General features: G+C 41.3%; 1 protein-coding gene across 1 annotated transcript in view; it reads left to right on the forward strand.

The window, feature by feature from the left end:
• The window catches only part of ABCB11 (ATP binding cassette subfamily B member 11), a 59,468-nt gene extending 38,274 nt beyond the window's left edge, over window positions 1–21,194 (forward strand). Inside the window, exons 12-19 of the mRNA XM_030580803.1 lie at window positions 2,844–2,948; window positions 3,067–3,228; window positions 10,612–10,815; window positions 14,279–14,520; window positions 14,634–14,790; window positions 15,569–15,766; window positions 18,203–18,349; window positions 20,054–21,194. Coding sequence (XP_030436663.1) covers window positions 2,844–2,948; window positions 3,067–3,228; window positions 10,612–10,815; window positions 14,279–14,520; window positions 14,634–14,790; window positions 15,569–15,766; window positions 18,203–18,349; window positions 20,054–20,254 — 1,416 coding nt within the window. The 3' untranslated portion in view covers window positions 20,255–21,194. The remainder of the gene's footprint in view (window positions 1–2,843; window positions 2,949–3,066; window positions 3,229–10,611; window positions 10,816–14,278; window positions 14,521–14,633; window positions 14,791–15,568; window positions 15,767–18,202; window positions 18,350–20,053) is intronic.
• Window positions 21,195–24,619: the final 3,425 nt, after the last annotated feature.

A 24,619-nucleotide genomic window follows, 5' to 3' on the forward strand; every position in this document is an offset into this window, starting at 1 on the left:
TGTTTTGGATTTTGAAGGGTTTGTTGCCAGGGAGCTGATACTGAAGGTTAAAAATTACTTTGAAGAGGCTTGCCAGTGGAGAATAACCATCTCTGTGCAATTCCTATTCCAATTCCTTCCAAACAATAATTTTTATAGATCACTGCTGAATTATAAATACATTGGGGGTGGCCTTTTAAGACGCAGGCTTAAATGAATTTTGTGGAATTTTATTTTTGCGTCTGTAATTAAGAAGAAAATTCCAGCAGCCCTTTCTATTGTTAGCTATTTAGTTACCAGAATGTAAGACAGTTTAGACCCAAGTCTTAAAGATCAAATCTGCAGGCTCTTTTTAACCGACCCCAAGAGCTGAACCTGTTGCTTTCCTGGAGGATTGGCAGATGTATAGAGATTTGATTTGTGAAACCCAGTTAGAATATTAGAACTATTGTCATTTTAGCAAAGAAGTCCAAATATAAGTCCTAAGATAATTAACTGGTAGGTATTTCAATTGACAGTAATTCCTATGAACTGGAACTGCTAGAAGATGACTAGTGAGATTTGGACCATTACTTCATCAGCCATTAGTTTCATAGCAGTAGATAAAAAGATCAGACATAAAGAGAAGAGATAAAAAAAACAGCATTAGGGAGGTAAAAATGTTCCTAATTTGAGCTCTGGACATTTTTTCTAATGGATTCTCTTCCCAAGCCACACTGACAAGAGAATGACTTGTTTTCACATTGGTTCAACAACAGGTGGGACCTACGTTCTCCCTTTGAAGTATGCCTATGTCTTCTATTAGCAGCATCAGTGAGAGCTGTTCACGTGTACCAAAGGGCAAATTGTCCTGATTTGCAAGTATGTACTTGGAACATAAGTGCTTGATTTTGTACTTCCCAATGAGCCAACAGCTGTCATAGATTTTATGGGTGTTAAGGGAGTTGCCCTATTGTTGCTTTACAGAAAAAAGAGAGTAATTGAGTCCACTAATCTTTTCCACACTCTTGTGATTTCAGCCAGTATTCTCTGGATCACTGTCAGAACCCCTAACTCCTTTTCAGAGTAGGGAGGAGAATTGTTTAGGCTGTACCTAGCTATGTGCAGCAAATGGTCTTACGCTCAGTGACTGCACATCATATCTTTTGCCTCTGTTTTTATTCTTGTTAACCCTATAGCAAGCCTTAACCAGGAAGAAAAGGCCAGACAAGGAGGGAGAAAATTTGTTCTTCCTAACCTCTGAGGATAGGACAAGAAGCAATGGGCTTAAATTGCAGCAAGGGAGATTTAGGTTGGACGATAGGAAAAACTTCCTGTCAGGGTGGTTAAGCACTGGAATAAATTGCCTAGGGAGGTTGTGGAATCTCCATCATTGGAGATTTTTAAGAGCAGGTTAGAAAAACACCTGTCAGGGATGGTCTAGATAATACTTAGTCCTGCCACAAGTGCAGGGGACTGGACTAGATGACCTCTCGAGGTCCCTTCCAGGCCTATGATTCTATAATTCTATGACTTTGTTTAGGAAAATAAAAACTGCCATACTAATCTTAACAATGCCATCCAGTAGCCTGTCGCTTACACTAGCCACTATGAGATGCTTCAGAGAAAAGTGTAAAACCCATATAAAAGGTAATTATTCCAAGGGAAAATTTCTTCCAGCTTGTTGCTTTACAGTAGCAATTGAGGTTTATGGTTTTGGGGATAAGTTCTTGTTCATTGGACACACTGTAGTAGCTGTAGAGAGAGTACAAACAATAGCATGCCCTCAAGCTCTAGGCTGATACTTATGAGTTTGCAAGAGTACAATAAGGATCATTTGCTTTTACTTCTATTATACAGAGAGATGGTCCTGAACAGGAATATTTGAGAAAATCTGGATCTGGATTTGGATCCATGCTTTGTGGCAGCGGTCCATCTCTACAAAGTACATCCAAAGTAGAACTTACTTCAGATCATGATCTGGATCTTATCTTTACACCTCAGGCTTCCCTCTTGTTATATTGAGAGTCTGGCTCTTCACAAGAGACTGGGAAGTTGGGACTTTAAATAAATGCAACCTAACTCAGAAACTAAAACATTTAGCAAATTTATAAGGCCATTTTGTGCTATAAGCTTGTCATATAACTCAACAGAAATAAAATGAAACCCATCTACTGAAACTGTGGTATTTTGCACCTGGATTTCTCCTGGGGGTCTCTGTGAAAATCACAGAAACTCATAACCAGACCATGCAGGTTTTCTAAAGGCAAGACCTCACACTAGGACCCAGCCCTTACAATAGATTAGAATATTAATATAAATGGGAGTAATGCAGTGAAATGAAATCCATGTCCTTTCAAAATTTTAAAAGATTCTAAACAATTGGTTAAATTTTCTCTAGTATGTTTAGACAGATTCCATTTATTTATATAGATGTACTGTAGTTCCAATTGTGTGTGAAATAATCAAGTAATAAAGCCTGATTGAATTTTAAATTTAAGTATACAGGGCACCAATCAGGATAACTGTTTTGATTCCTTAATCTTATGAATTCAGACTAAGAAATAGCAGAATTTTACATTTGGGAATCACAGATTTCTATGAATGAAAACAGGGAATGCTCTCATAAACCTAACTGCAAAAATCTGTACGAGACAGTCAGCTGATGTAAATAGGCAAAGCTCCACTGAAGTCAATGAATTTGCACTGATTTATACCAACTGAGGATCTAGCCCAGGATGTTTTCATCTGACCCTGATCTTTAGAGGCTGATGTGAAAACTTTATACTATATTTCACTGGCATAGACAAATTCTGCTCACCTTATTCACGCTAATACTATCATTGACAATTTAATGTTATGACATTCTTTTTTTTTCCCAAAAGACCTTTTCCATGCCTGATAAAGAAGAGCAAAGAGCACTGATCAATGGCATCTGCCTGCTTTTTGTCCTTGTTGGAGCTGTATCATTTTTCACACAGTTCCTGCAGGTAATGGCAATTAATTAAACTTCTGCTTTGCTAGTTTCTGTTTTTTTCTGTTCATGTCTGGCTTTGTGTGCATATGTGTGTTCTGTATAATAAGTGTATTTGTTCTTATGCATACCAGGGATACACATTTGCAAAATCTGGTGAGTTGCTTACAAGACGGTTAAGGAAAATGGGTTTCCAAGCTATGCTAGGCCAAGAGATTGGTTGGTTTGATGATCACAGAAACAGCCCTGGTGCCTTGACTACAAGACTTGCAACAGATGCATCACAGGTTCAAGGGGTAAGAAACCATATAATAGGAATTATTTTGCTCCATGTTAATTACTGCATTACTATGGTATGTGATGTCACAAGAATTATCTAGTGTGTAAACAGTAATATAAATATATATCCAGGGGTGAAAGTAACTTAAAGGACTTACCAGTACGCTGGAGTCCTGAGCAGGGGCATGGCCTCAACAGGAAGAGGCGGGGCCTTTCACGATTTAAAGGCCCTGGGGCTCCAGCTGTGCCTGGGAGACTCAGGGCCTTTAAGTCACCCTGGAGCTCAGGAGCGAATTAAAGGGCCCGGGGTTCCAGCTGCCACAGAGCTCTGGGCCCTTTAAATCACCGTGGGAGCCCTGCTGTCAGAGCTCCGGTGGGGATTTAAAGGGCCCGAGGCTCCCCACAGTGGCAGGAGCACTGGGCTGTTTAAATTCCCACCCGAGCCCGGCTGCTGGAGCTCCAGCGGTGCTTTAAAGGGCCCGGGGCTCCCCGCAGAGGCTGGAACCCTGGGCCCTTTAAATCACCACCATGGAAGCCAGTCCAGTGCGGCACGGCGTACTGGCTCTTGCTGGTACGCCGTACAGTACAGTACCAGCTTACTTTCACCTCTGTATATATCTAATCTCATGGTCTCTACCCTCACTCTGCCTAGCTAAGCTGTTTCCAATGTGTGCTCTATCTATCATAGACTGGCACAGCAATTAGTTACTCTCCGTATAAAGAACTATATGCAGAACTAGAGACAGTTCCTGCTGTCCATTGTACCAGTGTAAATAGATCAGTGCCATAAAACTCACTAAAGTTACCACAAGTCACCAATATAACTGAAAGACGAATTCAGGACATAATCTTCAATTTCTCATTCCTGAAGGTGGAATTTTGCCATAATAACTAAATGTATATTTCTGAAACATATCACAGTCATTTTCAACCAAATTAATCAATAGTAATATCACTGATTAAACAGAATTTTCAGCGCGGTGTGGAGTTTATTACAGGTGGCTGTTGTGATTTATGCTAACAATCCATTTAAGAAAAGCACTCCCTACTACTACAAGGGATGCCATTTTGGGATCAGTCTCAGGCCTTCATGGACTAATATTGCAGAAGTAATGCTCTTATTTTTTGGGAAGGCTGCCTGTTAGCACCATATTTTAGCACCCCCAACTGGTTGAAGGTATGTGCTGATGAGTTATGTGTGTGGTCAACATTAGCACTGATACTTGGTTCTAAATTTAAAGCAAGTAATTTTGTTTCTACAAACACAGAAAGAAATGTATGGACTTTTTTAAGCTGGTAATAGGAGTTTTGCTGGACTTTTTCCTTCTTGGAGTTTTACGGAATTTAAAATAAGAATGGGAGAGAAAGAAGAAAAAGTTGCAGCCTACAGCTTCCTGTCAGCAGCAAGCTGTCAATATTTCCCCAGCATCTCAGAAATCAGCAGCCATCTCCCTCCCCCTTCTTACAGTTACATTAAGCTGCAAACACTTACATGTTCCATTTTAATTTGCATGCACAAACTTCTTAACACCAACTCTGCCTTACCGTAGCTGCATAAGAGAAGGCCTTGTCCTAGGCTAACGCAGTATTCTCTGCCTTCTCTGAAGATTCTAGTGACTGCACTATACACAATAAACACAGCTGTGAAATGAGCAAAGCCAAAAACTTTTCCCAACTCTTGGGTTTAGTTTCAGTTCCATTATTAATAAAAGGTCAAATAATTAAGCTCATCTGGAATTTATTAATCAGTGATTAACACAACCCAATACAGAATATAGAAAGGCAGGCTATGGTTACCAAACCAATCTGGAAACTGGACAAGTTACTGCAGCTCGATTTACTCCTATCTAAATGCAATGAACAGTGTAAATAGAAATTAGGTGAACCAAAAATGGTTCCCTGCTAGTTAAGAGCTTAACAAAGGAATATCAAGGGTTTTATAAAATAAGTATTAACACTTTCTCCAAGGAAAAAAGACCACAGGTCCCGCGTACCAGAAACTAAAAGAATTACCCTAAGGGTAGTAGACCCGCTTGCAGCAATTACCATGGCGACAACCACAGAACCTATTTCATGTCCAAAAGTGGAATCAGGACCAAAGAGTGGACTCATCCCTCTTTCAATACCCAGGACTTTAGTTAATAACATACAATTTATACATAAATCTATGGTTTTAAATTAATTACATTAGAATATGGCACAAATTGAAATGTATAAAAATACTGTGTCTAGATTATCTGCTTCTATACCAATTGAAAGACAGGCTGCATATCCATGAGCAAATAAGGGATGCTATTGGGAGTCAGAAAACTCAGGCCTACTCTGATATTTTTAGGACACAAGAGTTACAAATAGGGCTGTCTCATAGACTTTAGGGTCAGAAGGGACCAATATGATCATCTAGTCTGACCTCCAAGTGATTAAAAATTAATCATAATTAATCATGTGATTTAAAATGAATCATGATTAATTGTTCAATTAATCGCACTGTTAAACAATAATAGAATACTCTTTATTTAAATATTGTTGGATGTTTTCTACATTTTCAAGTATATTGATTTCAATTGCAAGTGTACAGTGCTCACATTGTATTTATTTTTATTATAAATATTTGCACTGTAAAAAGCAAAAGAAATAGTATTTTTCAATTCACTGAATAAAAATACTGCAGTGCAATCTCCTTATCATGAAAGTTGAATTTGCAAATGTAGAATTATGTACAAAAAATAACTGCATTCAAAAATAAAACAATGTACAACTTGGGAACCTGCAAGTCCACTCAGTCCTACTTCTCATTCAGCCAATCTCTCAAATAAACAAGCTTGTTTACATTTGCAGGGGATAATGCTGCCCGCTTCTTGTTTATAGAGTCACTTGAAAATGAGAAAAAGTATTTGCATGGTAGTGTGGTAGCTTGCGTTCCAAGGTATTTACATGCCAGATGCACTAGAGATTTATATGTCACCTTCATGCTTCAACCACCACTCCAGGGGACATGCATGCGGATGATGGATTCTGACTGATAATGATCCAAATCAATGCGGACTGACGCATGTTCATTTTCATCATCTGAGTCAAATGCTACCAGCAGAAGGTTGATTTTCTTTTTTGGTGGTTCAGGTTCTATAGTTTCTACATTGTAGTGTTGCTCTTTTAAAACTTCTGAAAGTATGCTCCACACCTCGTTTGTCTCAGATTTTGGAAAGGACTTCAGATTTTTAAACCTATGGTCAAGTGCTGTAGCTCACTCACTCACGAAATCTCACATTGGTATCTTCTTTGCATTTTGTCAAATCTGCAGTGAAAGTGTTCTTAAAAGAAACAACGTGCTGGGTCATTATCTGAGACTGCTATAACATGACATATATGGCAGAATGCAGGTAAAACACAGAGGAGTTGAGTCACAAATTTAATTAACACATTTTTTTTTAATGAGTGTCCTCAGCATGGAAGCATGTCCTCTGGAATGGTGGCTGAAGCATGAAGGGACATAAAAATGTTTAGCATATCTTGCAGGTAAATACCTTGCAATACTGGCTAAAAAAATGCCCTGTGTATGCCTGTTCTTACTTTCAGGTGGAATGTAAATAAGAAGCAGGCAGCATTATCTCCCAAAAATGTTCACAAAGTTGTTTGTCTTAAGGATTGGCTGAACAAGAAGTAGGACTGAATGGACTTGTAGGCTCTAAAGTTTTACATAGTTTTGTTTTTGAGTGCAGTTACGTAACAAAAAAAAATCTGTATTTGTAAGTTGAACTTTCACAATAAAGAGATTGCACTAGAGTACTTGTACGAGGTGAACTGAAAAATACCATTTCTTTTAGCATTTTACAGTGCAAATATTTGTAATAAAAATAATATAAAGTGAGCACTGTAAGACTTTGTATTCTGTGTTGAAATTGAAAACAATATATTTGAAAATGTAGAAAAACATACAAAAATATTAATAAATTTAAATTGATATTCTATTGTTTAACAGTACAATTAAAACTGCAATCAATTGTGATTAAAGTTAATCACATGAGTAAACTGCGATTAATCGACAGCCTTAGTTACAAAGCAAAAACAAATTATGGGATCTGTTTTAGGACTTTTTAAGTATATCAGTTAATATAGAGTAGATTTTCAAGACATAAAAAAGACATGTCAGCTACATTAAATATGCTGGGGCTAACAGTGTTTCACCAGTGACTGATGGACTTGCGAGTCTAGCTAATGAAGATAGGAACACTGTTAAATATGCATGACATTGCTCATTTGTTTAAATAGACAGGCAAAAGAATCAATGAATTGGTTAAAGTTAATAATAAGAAAGCAAAAAACAAAGTGGGAATGAAATTCATTTGTACCACTTATGGTGCCTACACATTGGACAAGGTAATCAATACACTAAGAAATGTTGAAATTGTAAAGGTGCCAAACCTTATTGATAATAAACACCTAAATAAATAGTATTGTCCCAAATATACAAAAGGAACTTCTGTGAATTGGCAATGTGTTAAAGCATATAAACAAATTCCTTTTAGCACTCTTCAGAATTTGGGCTCTGTGATACCACATCCTAATCAAGGCACATCTTATTCTAAACAATCTTGTTGAATGTCAGACTCTGTGTATACTGTATTTATGGTATCTTTACCAATAGTAAACCCAAATATGGCAATAGTTAATAAATTAGGCACAGTAGAAGGTTACCTAAAAACAGGAATCTACAAAGAACACCTATATCTACATGGATCTGCTGGTGCTTTATTAAGCAACACAAATGGGGGGGAAGGGATAGCTCAGTGGTTTCAGCATTGGCCTGCTAAATCCAGGGTTGTGAGCCATTTGGGGCTTTAGTTGGAGATTGGTCGTGCTTTGAGCACGGGGTTGGACTAGATGACTGCCTAAGGTCCCGTCCAACCCTGATATTCTATGAACCTGGTAGGCACCACCTATGGCTAGTTGCTCCTCCAAAGAGCTATTAATACGTATGGAGGTGTGATGAATTCAACATCACAACACCTGTATGTGGTCATGCCTGCCAGACCCAGCCCAACAAGACAGATGAGCTAGCTGCCACTGTCTCCTTTCCTATAATACTCACCAGGTGATGGCTCCCAGCAGTAAAATGGCCTGTTATTGTCCAAACTACAGTTATGCCTGTACCAGCATTTCAGAATGAAACTATTATTCAAAGTGAATCCAACCATAAAAAAAAAGTTGAAAATTACATATTATTGATCCACTGACCTTAACTATAAAAACATTACTAGCTTGAAAAAATACTTATGTTGTTCAAATTAGCAATAATATGTATAAAGATGTAGAAGATTTCACATATAATGGTGACATGGACCTATTTATTTCTAATATATGGATAGAAGTTATCTCTAAAGTATTAATTGTTTTACAAATAGTGTTAGGTTTAGTTGTGTTAATTTTGTATTGTCGCTTGCATATTTTGTCCATTTCTCATCTCCTAAGGTGAATTTGTTTTGAAACATTTTTAAGGCAAGTCCTGTAAATTTTTTCCCCTGTCTGCATGTGATTTATTACTTTTCATGACACTGAATTATCACAAATTAAATACTATGGTTTTCACAGTGCTGATTGCCAGACAGCGGAGTTTACAATTCACAGTAAAGGATTTATTTTCTCTTCCCCTCACCATTTACACATCTTGTTTTACAAAGAGTTAACTTTTCTTTTAAAACAAAGGAAGGGTGCAAGGGGGGTAGAGACAAGAGAAAACTTTAAGCTCAAATTCACACACACAAATCAGAAAACACTGTAGTTACTGAATTAACAGAACACCGGACCTGCTCAGGAGATTGCTCAGTTATGCCTTGCTAGGCAATAATGTGGCAGGTTTTCTAAATTCTCCCTTAGAAAGAAACAAACAAATAATCCACTTGCCAAACTGCTGCTTACTGTGTGCCTACTCTGTCTCTGCTTCTGGCTAGCCCTCAAGATTTCCCTCTCTTTACAACTTCATTTTCTAACAGAAATAAAACACACTTGCCTTTCCACTGCTTCTGAGAATGGAGAGAAATGAGCTGTGAGGAAGGGAAGTCTTCTGATTGGACAACTTCCTCATCAGCTTAGGGAGTGATATATAAACACATAAAAATACATAAATAGAAATGTCTCATCTAATGTACACCTTAGCCATGTGAGGTAAATCAGAACGAAATAGGGAGAAACAACCTTAGGTACATACAGGTATAAGGCCAGTCACCGGGTTCAGAGCTGAATGTATATCCAAACTTCCCTGGATTTCTGTGGAGCTAACTGTTCCCGTTCAGCATCACCTCTAAGTATCTGACATAACAGTTGCAGCCACTTTGTGCTATGTATGTGGCATGTTATAGCCAGAGGATCCATGTAGGAACAGAGCCTGTAACCTATCTCATTGTTGCACTCCACACTGACCAATGTAGAACCCACAAAGAGACCCTTTCCATGGTACGCAGTGGGGATGGAGACTCCCAAAACAGCCACTAGTCCCAGTCCTCCCCCAGTCCCTGGAGCTCTAGTAGAGAGGTAAAGTAGTGCGACAAACTGGAACTGGGTGTTGGCATGCCACACCTGGGTGATGAATTTCACACCTAATGATTTAAGAGCTCAAACTTTTTTTAAATATACAATTTAATTCCCATTTAGTGAAGTTAAATGTTTGTTGCTGCTGAGACAGACCAACCAAATACAGTAAAATTGTCAGAAGGAAAAATGTTCCCATAGTGCACAAGGCAAAGATAAAATTACCAAAGGTATTTTTAAACTTTATCTGAAATAGGGATAAATAGCAACTGTGATTCATCCCTTTTTAAATCTTTGCCAAGTACTTGTTGTTTTAAATCTTTGCCAAGTACTGTTTGATTATTTCAGCGCAGCTGGAATTTTGCTCTATTTCTAGCTATATGTTAGGGTTCATAGAGCCTATTATGGGCACCTCTTTACTATTCAAAGATAAATACATACATAAAACAAATAAATATTTGGGCCAAATGCCACGTACTGATGCACATGAGCAGCTTCTATGGAAGTCAAAGGGAGTCATCTAAATGATAAAAATTCACCCCTAATTACATCTTTACATCTATTAGCATTCTTAGAGGCTGTTTTTCTTTCCTAGTACTTGGGAAGGCTTGTGAGTCAGGAGAACATTTAGGGATTGAGCCTGCGGTCTTTGTTTTGACAAAAATTCTCATTTGACTCCAGTGGGAAAGAGGACAGCTAGACTGGGCTAATACCTATGGAGTCAATCTAAACATGCTAATCCATGCCATGTTATTTTAGTAGCTAGAATGCTCCAAGCTTGATGGGAAGGTATTTGATTGTCTTTTGAAGCATATATGATGATTGATGTTACTGTGGGAATACAAGTCAGTAATCTACTTTTGTTTTCTTTTAAGGCTACCGGCTCTCAAATAGGAATGATTGTCAGTTCCTTAACCAACATTGGAGTGGCCATTATCATTGCTTTCTACTTCAGCTGGAAACTAACTCTAGTTATAATGTGCTTCCTGCCCTTTTTAGCCTTATCTGGAGCTGTGCAGGCTAAAATGTTGACAGGATTTGCCTCGCAGGACAAGCAAGCTATGGAAACTACTGGGCAGGTAATGTTTTCTGAAAACTAATTTTAGATTAGCAGGCATTTGGGGCATGTGTGTGTGCCAGTCATGGCTCATGCAGTTGGAATTATCAGTGAGTCAGATGCTATAGAAGTGGCAGAGATAAACATGGGGCAGTATTTCTGCTTGTCAGTCCACTGAAATTTCATGGTGACTTTCCCAGCTCTAAAAGTACTTACTACTTGGAATGTGACTTCCTCCTCAAAAAGGCTATGACCTCGGACGGTAAGATATGAGTCTCTAATTCCAGTCTCTTTTATAGCTTATTGCTTTTAAAATGCATATCTGAAGGCACCCTCTTATGCTCTTTGTAGCCCATCAGGAAACAATGGTCATGTGCATTAAGAAATCATTGAATTCTAGAATTCAGCACTAACCCAGAAAACAGTATCTGCTGATTTTAAAGACAGCTGGGTTGTTTTTGTAGTGAGCTGTATTCTGCAACTGGATGGGCTAGATTTTAGGAGCTCACTGTTTCCACATCAGTTGGATTTTCTAAGCTAGAACATAGCACAGTAAAGCCTTTCCTATGTAAACTTTTTTGGTTTGACTTTTTGTACCATGCAGCATGTCTTCCTCTGCTGTCTCATTTTGATACCAAACAAAGTGTACATTATAACTGCAGTATGTGTTCTCCAAAGTGAAATAGATACAGGTCAAGTTTGTTAAGCAAGTCATCACAGGAGTGAGAGCCTTCACGGGGAGGAATAAGTTGTATGTGCAGTGTTCCCTGATTGTCTGCCTTCTTTCAGTTGCTCCCACTCCCATTCTCTCCCTATTTCCCAGTTAGAAAACCTTCATGGTCTTTTGGCAATGAACATCTAGGGGATGCTTCACATGCGGTTCTTAAAAGGGGTCTCTGTGGCAAGGTTATAGGCACTCAATCAGATCAGTAATTACTTAGAGAGCATTTCAGCCAAAGCCACTAGCTGCATTTGCTGGAAGACCTCTAGTGTATGTAGCAGCAACTGAGGCGGGAAAGAGACAGAGAATGGCAGCTGTCCTTTCTCCCCATTCCTAGTCAGAAATGGAGGTGAACAGGGCAGCTGCCCTGACAGCATTCATAAGATTCCTTGTCTTAAAATCTGTCACTGATGCTGCCAGCCACATGTTGCCAGTAGCCAGAACTGGATCCATTTTAAAACGTACCTGGTAGAACAGTGCAAATACTGATCTGCACCAAGAAAATGGGGACAGTTGGAGGACATGGTATTAGAAACACTCCTCGTTTAGTAATTGTGCAGACTTCCTTTTTTCCCCCTTATGCAGAGGAAAAAAGAGATTATGGAATGATTTTTTTCATAGAAGTAGGCTTGCTGGCAGAGTTATACAGCACAAGTCCTCCATCTCTGGGACTGAGGCCAAACAGTTTGTCAGACAAACAGGGATATGCAGTCTAAATAAATTAAACTGTAGAAATGAATAAGTTCTACAAATTTAGATTATCCTTACATGTTAACAGAATTCCAGGAAAACTAAAAAAAAACAAAAAACATGCCTGTATACAACACGAATTAAGATAATTAACACCTCATGGTGTTGATAACACTAGTTCAAACAAAGACACCCAAAGTCTAGGAAGAGTTAATGCTGACTATTCTCTCATTCACAATGGCTAAATTATTTACAGCAAATGATCAATCAGAACACCATCTTGAAATTGATGTAGAGACAGGAACTTGACAAATGGCCAGTGCATCAGCCATTACTCAATGGAATGACCCAGAGGCTAGGAAGAAAAGGACATTCAATGCTTCAATGACTGATTATGTCTGGTGATATTTTCCAATTTATTCAGCAGCCTAGCATCTAAATACAAAAGGGTTTGTTTAAGTCTTTTCTACAATGCTTGCTTATCTGCCATTTTAAAATATAGAAAGACAGTCTGTACTCATGTTCGCAAGGCCTATTTATTCTCTCCTTCAAGGTACATGCTAATGCTCCAGCACTAATTCTACATGCTAGCCTGGAAAAAATATGATGGAAAATTGACCTAAATCATTTTTAAGTATTCATATTCAGGTCACTTCCTCTGTGCTGCATGCAGAAAGCTTTCATAGGCAATGAAACAAAATTTAGTAAGAATATCTATACATAGATAAGAGAAGGCAAAACAGACTGAGCCATTACAAATGGCAAGGCAAACAGCAAGTATATTGAAACATGACAAACCTGTGAATTAAAATACACAAGACAAATTGAATGAAGCAATAATCTGGTATAGAATAAACGCTGTATGCCTTCCACTGATGAAAATATAGCTCCACTATGGGTTGAGACTAACTTTATAAGCTACAAAACTAGATTGTAATCCTTACGAGCCGACAAAGTGGGTATTCACCCACGAAAGCTCATGCTCCAAAATGTCTGTTAGTCTATAAGGTGCCACAAGACTCTTTGCTATCCTTACAATTAACAGTCATCTCAAAAAAGTTTCCAAAGCAGAGAAAAAAACAATGGGGAATTGATACCAGCTTCCTGCACTGCATCATACTGTTATACAATAGATTGTACATGCAGTCAGGCATGGGATTGCTCCTTCTCTACCCTCTGATTGAAATCCTGGTCCCACCAAAGTTGATGGGAGTTTTGCCATTAGCTTCAGTGCAGCCAGGATTTTACTCTCATCTGTATGTTCCATCTAGCCACTTTTCTTGAACATGAACTGGCAAGGTATTAATGGAAAAGATTAAGTAGTAAATTCAGCTGCCTTTAATTTATAAAAGGATAGGCTCTGAAGAAAGAGAACGGGACACTATCACCCTTTCCCCCAAGACCACTGGTTTAAGAAAAAAAACAGAAACAAAACAATTGAAATAAAAACATTCTTAAAAAATGCAAACAAAAAAAAAATCCACGTTTCATCTATGATTAACACCAGCATTCCCACAGTTCCATATATATAAAAATATTTAGCATTATGGCATATTCAGTATTGCTCAGTTTAGCTAGAGATTGCTGCCTAAAATGCCATTGTCATACTAAGATATATGGTACAAATCCCTAGTCCTACATTCAGCCAGACAAGCATTTCCCAGCACAACACAATATCAGCATGGGAAGTTGAGGAAGGCCAGGTTTCAGCTGATGAGAAGGTCTGCCAGAATAAACACACTTCTTTGTTTGGAGTTGGACACAGTAAGGAATAGTGGTGCCGGTGACATATACAAAGTGAAATTCACCTATGTGTAAGAACCCAAGCAAGGCCATCCACAGCTTGAATGTTTTGCTGGAGTCTAGTCCGAGGAGGGTTGACTTCAGAAAAGGTCCTGTTTGAGGTTTGTATCAGTTCTTATTGTATCTGAAACAATTTGTACATCATTAGTTTCTATAATTTGCCAAACAATCATGTTGCCCTCTCACTGAAAAGTGGGATAAAGAGAAGGTCTTCCCACTTTTTCAGAGTGATTCCTAAATGTTTTACCTGTAACCTAAATTTTTTCTTCAGATTTCCAGTGAAGCCCTCTCTAACATTAGGACTGTAGCTGGCATAGGGAAGGAGAGAAAGTTTATTGAAGCATATGAAGAACAGCTGGAAATCCCATACAGAGCTGCAATCAGTAAAGCAAATGTTTATGGAATCTGTTTTGGCTTTGCCCAATGTATAGTGTTCATAGCCAATTCAGTCTCTTATCGATACGGAGGTTTTTTGGTGGAGAATGAAGGACTTCATTATAGCTATGTGTTTAGGTAAGAAGATACTTGCAGACAGGCACATGCTATACTACAGAAGTATGTTGTTTACAATAAAATTCACAAATTTACAGAACACACGAGCTAAAAGCTTTCATTTTCGACTGCAGGGTGATATCTGCTGTTGTGACCAGTGGCACTGCTTTGGGAAGAGCTTCTTCTTATACTCCAAACTACGCTAAAGCAAAAATATCTGCTGCACGTTTTTTTCAACTGGTGGATCGGGTTCCCCAAATCAGTGTTTACAATGATAGCGGAGAAAAATGGGTAAGAGTAGACATGAGTAATGCAGGTAATGTCATTATTCAGCCCAATGATATAGGTATTGAAACCCCAGTAATTATGGATTATTCCATACACACCTCTGTTTGTGAGCAAGGTAAATTAACATCAGAATATTTGCTAGATATCCTTGCTTTTGGGAAGTATTGAGCTATGTGCTATAATGTAAGCATGAGACATGCAGTCAAATTATTCCCAGTCTGCCAGAAATTTCACACAGAGTATCAATAAATGGTGAATACATACTAATAACTGATCTGACAGTTGGGAGTGGGATGGATTCACTGGATAATGAGATTTTCTTCCACCTCTACAACAGTGATTTAAATCCAGATGGGTTCAGTTGCTAAGCATGTTTATAATCTCCTGGTTCTTGTATAAGCATATCACAGAAACACCATCAAATTTGGCATTAATTGGCATCTCTGTTGGCAATCACAACCTCTGAATGGAGTTGGAGAATGAACTACCATCTCAGCTCAAAAGTTAGTCCCTTTCTATGTTTAGGCTAGTTGCAGTGCAGTGTGGGGAAGCTTCCACTGATAGAATGAATGAATACAGCAGCATAGTTCTGGCTAAATAGAAGACTCCTGTCCCAGGACAGTCAAGCCTTTTCGGGTTCCTCAGTCTCCAGGGTTATTTCACAAGCACTTAAGTCAGTCACAAAAACTAATAGTGGAAACAAGAATCATATTTAATGTGTGGAGTTTTGTCACTCTTTAGAATTCAGTTCTTAGCACTTTCTTTCTTACTTTTTCACCAGGACAATTTCAAGGGAAACATTGAATTTATCAACTGCAGGTTCACGTATCCTTCTCGGCCTGACATCAAAGTTTTGAACGGCCTCTCAGTGTCTGTTAAACCTGCGCAGACACTTGCACTGGTTGGAAGTAGTGGATGTGGCAAAAGCACTAGCGTCCAGCTTCTGGAGCGCTTTTATGACCCTGACAAAGGACGTGTGGTAAGCAGCTTTAGCTACATGGATAGTTTTAGTGCTTGCCAGCTGCAGAAATCTTCAGACTCCAAAGTTCTTCTCCAATGTTACCTAGGAGATTTTGCCAAAGAGGCACTAAGTAACATTTGCACAGCTGAGGATCACTTCAGTGGATTTTCACACCATTCACAATAAGGTGTAGCTCTCCTGATCTTTCCTCAAATTTACAGTCTAAAGTTCTCCAATGATCCAACCTAAGTTAGTGAACCTTGGTTGGTTCTCTCTGCTGATGCTCAGTAACAATCATAAAGAGGCCTTAGAAGAAGGTAATACACTTCTATGCAGAAATCCAGGCACACAGATGGTGTCATGGAGAGCAGCACCTTTCCTTTTTGATACCCTCCTGCCCCTCAGAATCCACATAGCCCAAGTGTAGAGACATCTGAGAAAGTTAGGGAGGGAAAATGAGACTTGCCTCTTCAAGAAGATCCACCTAGAATGAGCTGACCCTTGGTTTTTGCTCACTCTTCTTGTAGGCAAAATTCTCATTGAAATCAGCGGGAGCTTTGCCTGAGTAAGAACTGAGTAGTTAAGGTCCATGTATCATACTATCAGTTGTGAAATCTGCTTAAAAGTCAATGCACATGGCCTTGAGTAAAGACTTCAGCATTTGGCCTACTATAGTTCTTTGGTCACAATGGGCATACAAATATTTTGTGCCTGTTGCTCGCCACTCAGAGAATGCACTACAGGGCTGGCTCCAGGCACCAGCGCAGCAAGCAGGTGCTTGGGGCGGCCAACAGAAAGGGGCGGCATGTCAGGCTCTTTGGCGGCGGGTCCCTCAGCCCCCATTGGAGGGAAGGACCTGCCGCTGAAGTGCCGATCACAGCTTTATTTATTTATTTATTTTTGCCACTTAAGGGGCGGCAAAAACCCTGGAGCCGTTCCTGGTGCACTATAATGTTACCTCCTTGGACCTGTATAATTCCATAGATTTCAGAGCCAGAAGAGACACTTGTGATCATTTTGCCTGATCATAACACAGGTCATAGAATTTCACTCAGTAATTAGTGCATCAAGCCCTTAACTTCTGTCTGAGTTAGAGAACCTCTCTTAAAATGAATTCAGATTTAAACACTGTGAGTGCCTAAGAACCCACCACATCCCTAAGTAAATTGTTCCCACCATGGTTCATTCCTCTCAATGCTAAAAATGTGCATCTATGTCTAGTCTAAATTCATCTGACTTCAGCTTCTAGCCACTGGATCTTTTGATGCCTTTGTCTGCTAGATTAAAGAGCTATCAGAAATCTTCTCCCCATGTAGGTACTGCACAATTTAGCTTGTTTTTCTTTTCCATTTGAAAAAAAAATAATTGGAGTAATCAAAGAGTTCTTAGTTCAAGCACATGCTTAAATTCCAGTTGACTTCAGCAGGTTTATTCACCTGCCCAATGTTAAGCATGGGTTTAAGTTCTTTGCTGGGTCAGAGACACAACCAATATATGTATTTAGTTGCTAAAAACAAAGATGCTAAATCTAAACAGTATTCTCATTCTAGTTACTAACAGTAGTGTGATGTTTTGCAGACTTCATTTTACAAAGCTGTATATATGTAGAGCCTTGTTGTTGTGACTATTTTGTTTTAGCAAAAGCTATTCATTCATTGTATGTCACAAGTCTGAAATGATGTATCATATTCTGTCTTTTTTACTGGTAGTTAATAGATGGCCACGATTCCAAGAAAGTAAATATACAGTTTCTTAGATCTAAAATTGGAATAGTGTCTCAGGAGCCTGTGTTATTTGACTGTAGTATTGCTGATAATATTAAATATGGTGATAACAGCAAAGAGATCACTATGAAAGAAGTTATAGAAGCAGCAAAGAAGGCCCAGCTGCATGACTTTGTCATGTCCCTTCCAGATGTAAGTATATTTGCAAGGACAGTCAAAAACTAAAAACCAAAATCAAACAAATGCTATGATGGGGCCTAAATATTGGGACTACAAAAGACAGCTGAGAAAGGCAAGGTATTCATTGTAATGAGATTTCTCACCAAAACAAATTAGACCTTTTCATGTGCCAGCACTGATCTTTTTATTTTCACAGATCTTGGTGGTGAATGGAGAATGGCATAATGTTTTGTCGTGATTTATTTTATGGGGATTTGGGGTTTGATTTTTTTGTTTTGTTTTTTGTTTTACTGTTGGGCAAATACTTTAAAAATTAAATATCCAGCAGAAAGCAATATTTTCAAAATTTCAAAATCTGATAGGAGACAGAAAGGAAAGGTTCCAGCGTTACCAAACAGAAAGGAGAGGAAGCAAAAAGCGTTACCAAACAGAAAGGAGACTCATGACCCACTCCCCATGAGGCACCACAATATTGTCCCAGTTTATCTATTGTTGTAATTGCAGACATGCTCATTTAGGATTAAAATTTCCCCTGTGGTATATTTTTCAGAAATATGAAACTAATGTTGGGGCTCAGGGATCCCAGCTTTCTCGTGGGCAAAAGCAACGCATCGCTATAGCTCGGGCCATCATACGAGATCCTAAAATTTTATTATTGGATGAAGCAACATCTGCCTTAGACACAGAAAGTGAAAAGGTAAATGTGCAATAAAAGAGAATGAGCGATGTGCAGTATTATTATCTAGTTGTGTTCTCATAAAAGAAATGTCCACAATAATAAAATTTAATTTTAATTTGTTTCTGTCTGATACAGAAACCTTAGAAAAGTACAAGATAAAGAGATAGTATTTTTTCTTTGAGTAAATTCAGCCCTAAAACACTATTTTTAATGTTCTATTATGTAAAAATACAAAACCAACCAGCAATAGCTGCTCTTAGACTTAGACCTTACAGAGGTCACCTCTCTCAGTGTAGTTCACACTAGTTCCATTTTCAAAGCATTCAGTAACCAAGTTTCACATGCACAGCCATTGTACACCAAAAATTACATATTAGAACAAAGGTACAGTAACTCCTCACTTAACGTTGTCTCGAGGTTAATGCTATTTTGTTGTTACGTTGCTGATCTGTTAGAGAACACACTCATTCACAGTTCTGCAATGTTCCTTATAATGTTGTTTGGCTGTGTGGGCTTGGAACCAAGGTCGGCCGGCAGCCCCCCTATCAGTGCCCCTTCACGTCCCCCAGCGCCTCCCATCCACCTGCGGCCCTGCAGATCAGCAACTCCTCCCTCCTTCCCTGCACTTCCCTCCTGCAGCAATCAGCTGTTTCGCGCCATTCACGAGGCTGGGGTGGCTAGGCGGGAGGAGTGAGGATGAGGCGTGCAGCCTGCCCCCTCCCCCCCAAATGCCCCCAAACAGCTGATTGCTGCAGGCAGAAGATACAGGGAGGGAAGGAGGAGGCTGCGCGTCGCATCCTCCCCCTCTCCCCCAGCCTCCTGAACCCAGCAAAACAGCTGATTGCTGTGAGCTGGAGATGCGGGGAGGGAGGTGTGAGGATGCAGCACGCTTGGGAGGAGGGAGTGGAGCAGGGGCAGGAAAAGGTGGGGTGGGGGTGGAGCGGGGGCAGGCTTAGGGAAGAGCTGGGGATTGAACACTCCCAGGCACTTTGGAAAGAACAGCAAGAGGAATAGCCAGACAATCCACCCTCTTTCACCCTCTGACTCCACCACCTCAACCAAACTTCACAATCTTCATTGCTGAGTACAGTATTAAATTGTTTGTTTAAAATTGTTTAAAACTTATATTGTATATGTATATAATGTCTTTGATCTGGTGAAAAAATGTCTCTGGAACCTAATTCCCCCTATTTACATTAATCCTTATGAGGAAATTGGATTTGCTTAACATCATTTCTCTTAAAGTAACATTTTGCAAGAACATAACTACAATGTTAAGTGAGGAGTTACTGTATGCATAAAGGGCTTGAGCATGCAGTAATTTCATTAACTTCAATTAAAGACTGCAGCACTGGGACTCAGAACTCAGGCAAGGATTTGCATGGCTTTCTTGCACCTTGAGATGAAAGTAACACTGGCAGTTTTAAACCACGTCAGCACTAAAATGACATTCAGGATGTAACTGAAGGACTCATGTATAATTTCTAGAGTTATGCATATTTGCTAATACCCCCTATATATTCCATCGGTTTAATTCAAGGGTCAGCCAAGCACATCAATAACTTCACCTTTCATTCAGCTTTGGTTCAAATGTCCAACAGTAAATTTTAGAAATGCTGAGCCATCTGATTATTGGTAAAGACTAATCAGGGATTTTTCCAGATCTTGATCTCCATTTTAGCTGGCACGTTTTCATTCTGATACTTTGTCTATTGTCTGCAGACCGTGCAAGATGCATTGGATAAAGCCAGAGAAGGACGGACCAGCATTGTCATAGCACATCGGTTGTCTACAATTCAAAACTCTGATATCATAGCTGTCATGTCTCAAGGAATTGTTGTTGAAAAGGGCACTCATAATGAACTGATGGCCAGGGAAGGAGCTTATTACAAACTTGTCACCACTGGAGCACCAATTAGCTGATTTACCACAGGCTCTGTGTAAACTTGAAGGATGATAGTTTTCTAAATGAGAACTCTGCAGTTGGTTTGGCAATGTTGGTACCCCTTTAAGTTGTTGCATGGTACAAAACTCTGTCATATGATCAGTTACATGGGACACTATCAAGCCTAAAATGTATCTTGCCTTCTGGAGTCAGCAAGCCCTGTAGGATCATATATGGTGACTACAGAGTAGGCTGATTTGTTCAAGAGATAGCCTAGCCCATTGTGCAAGGGAGAAAAGGAATTTCCTGGTAAGAAAGCTCTTTATCTGGGAGTTGTGGAGCTATTAGAGGGTAGGGAGCTCGTGTAGTAGTCCGGCTGCACAGTGCCTTACTTGCTGGACTAAATGTTAGTCAAGGAAGAATCCACCCTGAATATTAGCATGTCAGAGCAGGGACTGCTTCTTTTGGCAAGTAAAACATAACACCAAGTACGATACTAGCTTCTATTTTAGTGGTGGGATCAAATATTTTCTAACCTGAAGGTTTTACAGACAGAATTAAAATCGATACTCTCAGTGTGGTTATAGAAAACTTTTTTGCCTCATTCTTTGGCTCTCTTGTCTATTCAGCTTGTGAGCTCTTCCAGGCAAGGACTGTCTTTTACTGTGTGTGTTGTATGGTGCCTAGCACCAGGGAGCCCTGACCTACAGTGGAGGATCTAGCTGCTATTTGGGACATAAATAAAAACTAATAACAATGAAGTCAGTTTCACGCCACTATGCTAAGGAAAGAGATTGAGACGAGGAACGAAAGCTGGTAAAGATTAATTCTTCTAAGTTAGCCACTTTATTAAAGGGCCTCTGCTAACTGATTTGAATATGAATAAATACTCAGTTAAATCAAGTAACACAATAATTATTTTTCACTGTTATTTAATTTCTTTCTTACCTTGAAACTGTGCTAGATAAATAGAGGAATATCACATTTTCATCACTGGTGACCATATCATGCCATTTATTTTTAAGGAGAATGTAAAAATTCTGTAAAGCTTAAAGAATAAAAAAGCTTTCCATTTCTATTGCTCAAGGAGAATGTTCCCAGTTATATTAGATTGAGCTGACCTCTGTACATATAAACTATCATGCTTCAAGGCATAAGCCAAATACTAAGTGAAGGTTAGGAACAGCCTTCCTCTGGAGGAAGGTTATTCTATAAAAGACGGTTACTCACCTTTGTAACTGTTGTTCTTCGAGATGTGTTGCTCATATCCATTCCAGTTAGGTGTACGCGCCGCGCGTGCACATTCGTCGGAAAACTTTTACCCTAGCAACTCAGTGGGCCGGCAGGTCGCCCCCTAGAGTGGCGCCACCATGGCGCTCCATATATACTCCTGCCGGCCCACCCGCTCCTCAGTTCCTTCTTGCCGGCCACTCCGACAGTGGGGAAGGAGGGCGGGTGCGGAATGGATATGAGCAACACATCTCGAAGAACAACAGTTACAAAGGTGAGTAACCGTCTTTTCTTCTTCGAGTGATTGCTCATATCCATTCCAGTTAGGTGAATCCCAAGCCTTACAAAGGCGGTGGGGTCGGAGTGAAATGTGGCAGAATAAAACTGCTGAGCCAGAGGCTACAGCCTCTCTTGACTGCTGAACCAGGGCATACTGCGAAGCAAGGTATGGACCGAGGACCAATGGAGCTTCGCGACAGATCTCGTGGGTAGAAACACGAGCCAGCAAGGCGGCAGATGAAGCCTGAGCCCTGGTAGAATGCACAGTGATGTGGCTTAGGGAAATATGAGCCAAATCATAACAAGTGGGGATGTCCGCCATCACCCAAGATGAGATCCTCTGAGAGGAAAACAAGTAAGCCCTCCCTTTGGCCCGCTACCGGGGCAGAGCTGGGGCACCTTAGGAAATGATTCTGTCAATATAATGCGAGCACTCCACAGATGCCCAAGGAGTGCAACGGTTATGCCCATTGCGTTAAGCTGTGGGTAACATGAAAGGCCAAAACACCTTAGGGAGGAAAGCCGGGTGCGGTCATAACTGCACCTTGTCTTTGTGGAACCTAGTGTACGGCGGAACCCCCGTAAGGGCTCTGCTCTCAGAGACCTGTCTGGCCAAGACTAGGTTGAGGTCCCAGGGCGGGGCTGGGCGGCGCACCCGAGGGTGCAAGCGCTCCAAGCCCTTGAGGGACCTCGAACCCATAGAGCGTGGGACACTGAACGTCCATCTTAGCCTGCTGGAAGGTAGAGATGGCTGCCGAGAGTATCCTCAGCGATGATACCGCCAGGTCCTGCCGCTGAAGGCCAGAGGCAGGCCAAATAGAGGGGATCGAGACCTCAGCAGGAGCAAGATCGAGCGTATTGCAGCTGTAAAGGAAACGCTTCCACCTGGCCCGGTACGTTGACCAGGTGGAAGGCTGCCTGTCACCCCGACTCAGGTACGCAGGAGCCACCGTGAGGCGAAGAGGCTGCAGGTCCGAGCGACGAAGTCTGTCGTTGCCCTGAGTGATGAGGTCTGGGCTGACAGGCCGAGCAACGTGGTATGCCAGTGCTGCCTGGACCACTCTGGAGTGATCATGATGATGCGCGCTCTGCCCCTGCGGAGTTTGAGCAGGACCTAATGAACCAGTGGGAACAGTGGGAAGGCATAATGCAGTTGGCCTCTCCACGGCATCAGGAATGCGTCCAAGATCGATTCCGAGGAGAGACCTTGGAAGGAGCAGAACACCTGGCATTTCCTGCTCTCGCGGTGAGCGAACAGGTCTGTGTGAGGAAACATCTCCACTTCCGGAAAGCGGGACGCCTCACATGGGGCAGAGTGATCACTCGTAAGACAGGAAAAACCTGCTGAGTCAAAGAGTTAAGACGTTCCGAACGCCTGGGAGAAAAGACGTCGCCAGCTCCATCGAGTGGGCCATGCAAAAGACCCGGAAATGGATGGCCTCCTGACAAAAAAGGGGGGAGGACTATGTCCCCCCTGAATACTTATGAAGCACCTGGCCCTTGTGTTGGCTGTAAACACCGAGATACAACGGCCAGCTTCTTAGAAGACCAAAGGCCTTAAGCTCGGAGGCGACCATGAGCACTCGAGCAGAGAGATGATACGTCCGCCGTCAGGGGCAGTGAGGGCTGGGGCGGATGAAACCGCATCCCTGTCCACACCAAGGAGGGAGTTAGCCACCACTCTAGGGAGCCTAAGACGTTCGAGGGAACGGTGACTACCATGACCATTGGCTCCCTGTCCAAGCGGTACGCCGAGGTGGGCCGGACTTGGAGAGGACGGAGGCGGAGCTTGGCGTGTTTGGTTACAAACTTGCGGGCAACCATGGACCCAGGAGACTGAGACAAGAGCGAGCTGAGGTCGTTGGGAAGCCTTCAGACCTCAGATGATTGTTGCCCTCGCCTAAAACCGCAGTTGTGATAAGCAGGCTCCGGCTAGGTAGGAGACCAGGATAGCCCCTAGGAAGCCCAACCTCTGCGTGGGAACCAGAGTGGATCGCTCTATAGTAATCATCAGGCCTTGATCTGTGAATAAGACCGTGACGATGCCCACGGCTGAGCGGTTTGTGTCTCAGTCTCCTCGGATAAGCGAATCGTCCAGATACGGAAAAACGCATATCCGACATCAGCGACGGAAGGCGGCGACTATGGCCGTAAACCGGGAGTATTCACCACTGGCTATAAAGCGGAGGCATCTCCCGTGTGGAGGGAAGATGGCACTGCGAAAGTACGCGTCCTTCATATCCAGGGCGGCATAGTAGCCCCCAGGAGGCAAGGATGGAATAATGGTTCCCAGGGATACCATGTAGAACTTCAACCTTATCCTAAACCGGTTGAGTCCATGCAGGACCAGGGAGGTCGGAGACCTGTGTTCGAGTGGGGGACTAGGGCATAACGGGAGTAAAACCCCTTGCCCCTTTCGTCCGCTGAAGGGGGACAGGGCTGGAGCAAATTAAAGGTGGTACCTATGCTCCATCGTGCGCAGGACCCAGCGATCTGAAAGTAACTGGGGCCATGCCAGGAGAAAGCGGGATCGGGATCCCGTCCTGCGACTGGTACACCGCCCTCCGGCGAACCTTGGAAGGTCCGTCTTTGGTCCCAGTGGTAATTGCGAGGGACCTTGACTTTGGCTTTTTAGGGGGCTGACGTTTGTCTGCAACCACCTTGGCCTTGCCGTTTTCCAGAGTTCTGCCTCTGGCTAGGCACAGAGTATGGCGGCTGGGGCCATAAAGGCCTGCGTTTGGTCGCTGGCGTATACATGCTGAGACGCATTAGGACCCTATTGTCCATCAGGCTTCGCAGTCTGGGGCTGTCTCTGCTGAGAAGATGCCTTACCCACAAAGGGTAAATCCTGAATGGCATACTGCAGCTCCGGCCGGAGGTTTAAAACCTGAAGC

The sequence above is a fragment of the Gopherus evgoodei genome, chromosome 11 (assembly GCF_007399415.2).
Source record: "Gopherus evgoodei ecotype Sinaloan lineage chromosome 11, rGopEvg1_v1.p, whole genome shotgun sequence".
Taxonomy (NCBI): Eukaryota; Metazoa; Chordata; order Testudines; family Testudinidae; genus Gopherus; species Gopherus evgoodei.